Here is a 2,480-nt window from a genome sequence, read left to right as displayed (position 1 = left end):
TCTAGTAACATGTCGTGACTTAAACATAAGAACATATTATGGCTAAGGCTACAGTTATACATGTCATAATAATAATATTAAACACCCTGTCTGCTGACAGTCATCAACTCTTCTCTCTGGTATTCTTGACCAGAAATACCCTGCAGAAACTCATAAGCAGGCCTAAGCATTTAACAGTCTAACTAGACATCCTATCTCCACTAAACATTTCTAATACATAAAGTATCTATCCAATATCTATCTGACTAAAAATACCTAACAAGTTGTAAGAATTTAGTTGAGATTTTAAGCTACAAAGATTTCAACAACATTCACAGAGTTATGAAGGAGCGGTTAGTTTTAAAAAATAAAAATTAAAAAATTATCAAACCGCGGATACCATCCTAGTCGTGGAACAGTGGACCAGCTCTTTACTCTTGCAGGGTTACCTGAAGGATCTTGGGAGTTTGCCCATCCAGTCCACATGTGCTTTGTGGACTTGGAGAAGGCCTATGACTGGGCCCTTTGTGAAATCTTTTAAGAGGTACTTTCGGCGTATAGGGCACTGGGGTTGTTGGTACAAGCCATCCAGTCCTTGTATAACCAGTGTACACATAATCAGCAATAAGTCAAACGCATTCATAGTTGGTGTTGGTTCACATCAGGGTTGTCCCTGTCTGTGATTTTCATAGACAGGATCTCAAGGTGCAAATGGGGGGAGGAAAGTGTCTGGGTTGGGGACCTCAGAATTGCAGCTCCTCTGCTTTTTGTGGATGATGTGGTTTTGTTGGCTTCATCAGAGTGTGACCTCTGCCCCAGTTTGCAGCCAAGTGTGAAGCGGAGGGGATGAAAGTTTGCACCACCAACTCTGAAGCCATGCTGCTCTGCCGGAAAATGGTGGAATGCTTCTGGGTTGGCAGTGAGTTGCTGCCCCAGGTGAAGGAGTTTAGGTATCTTGGGGTTTTGTTCACAAGCAAAGGTACTTTACGCTCCAGCCCTCATCTATGGCCATGAGCTGTGGCTAACTGTCCAAATAAATAAGATTGTGAATACAAGTGTAAGATTTGATTCTTATAGGCTCTAGTTACTTTAAAAGCTTTAGTTACTTTTCATAACTTTAGTTTCCTTTAGTTGCTTTTCAGTTCTTTATTTTCTTTTAGTTACTTTTCATACCTTTATTTTCCTTGCTTATACATATTAAAACTGTATTGATGGCTGAGTGAAACTTTGGAACTGTGTTCTGCAAATTTTGTAGAGACATAGTGTTTGTACCTTCAGGTAACCAGACTGCCTATTTTACATTTTAACAAAGACCTGTTGGCCTGTTTTGCACCTTCACTTAGACCCGCTTAGCTTATTCCAAGTTCTGCTTTGTCATGTGGTGTCTTGCAGAGCCTGGGGGCCTACAACCTGAGACGACCACCTGGCCAGTTTAGCATACTTAGCATCACACACACAGGGGGCCTGCAGCCCAGACCACCCATTGTTCAGTGTTCACTGATCAAGATCAAGCTGCCACCTGAGAAATGCACACACACCTGGTTTAGATCACATTTCAGCAAGCAGGCACAGGCAGGGGTTGACCTACTCACACCAAATGACCAATAGGATTATGAAGTGTGAAATGTTGTACCTCTGTCCAGGGTGGGCCTAGCCCAAGGAAATAAATTCAATGTAAACACGTAACTCAGGGTTCAGAGAATGGAATTCCTGTGGGAGCTCTGTCGCTCTGACCCCAGCGCTGTAAAACTTCACCTGTGCCCAGACTTTGAGTAAACTTTCTGTTGATTTTAAACCATCCTCTCCTGTCTTCACTTCTCGCGCTTTCAATAAAAGAATTTGGGTAAAATCTAACACAAGGTAGGTAGGTATGTAGGTAGGACTTTATTGATCCCACAATGGGGAAATTCCATACAAGAAGCTGAAATGAGTTTCCTTCTCAAGGTGGCTGGACTTACCACTTAGAGATAGGATGTGGAGCTCAGACATCCGGAAAGCCTCTAGCGCACCTGCCTTTGGAGACTTTCTGGGCACATCCAACTGGCAGAAAACCCTTGGGTAGACCCAGAACGTGCAGGAGAGATCATCTCACCTGGCCTGGGAATACTGTAGAAACCCACCAGATGAGCTGGAAAACAGTACTGTCCGTTGTTAGCTATTTTTAGTCAGATAGATATTGGATAGATACTTTATGTATTAGAAATGTTTAGTGGAGATAGGATGTCTAGTTAGACTGTTAAATGCTTAGGCATGCTTATGAGTTTCTACAGGGTACATCTGGTCAAGGATAACTAGAGAGAAGAGTTGATGACTGTCAGCAGACAGGGTGTTTAATATTATTATTACGACGTGTATAACTGTAGCCTTAGCCATAATATGTTCTTATGTTTAAGTCACGACATGTACTAGAGGTCGTGAGAATGTTTTTAGCTACACACCATTTAATCAACAGACACACACATTCACACATTGATTTGCTTCATGTTTTGACTACTGCTATG

General features: G+C 42.1%; 1 protein-coding gene across 2 annotated transcripts in view; it reads right to left on the bottom strand.

Moving 5' to 3' along the window:
- Nucleotides 1-2,480, bottom strand: part of LOC109968095 (interleukin-1 receptor type 1-like) — a 29,201-nt gene that overhangs the window by 24,118 nt on the left and 2,603 nt on the right. The window contains exon 1 of one of the 2 annotated variants that reach the window (XM_020614117.1): nt 1,938-2,101. The exons of the other annotated variant lie outside the window; for it this stretch is intronic. Coding sequence (XP_020469773.1) covers nt 1,938-1,968 — 31 coding nt within the window. The 5' untranslated portion in view covers nt 1,969-2,101. Of the gene's footprint in view, nt 1-1,937; nt 2,102-2,480 lie in introns of those variants that run through there. 2 annotated transcript variants of the gene reach the window in all.

Source organism: Monopterus albus, unplaced genomic scaffold (assembly GCF_001952655.1).
Source record: "Monopterus albus unplaced genomic scaffold, M_albus_1.0 scaffold142.1, whole genome shotgun sequence".
NCBI lineage: Eukaryota > Metazoa > Chordata > Actinopteri > Synbranchiformes > Synbranchidae > Monopterus > Monopterus albus.
Note: the sequence above shows the minus strand (reverse complement) of the source record. Positions and strands in the feature narration are given on the sequence as shown.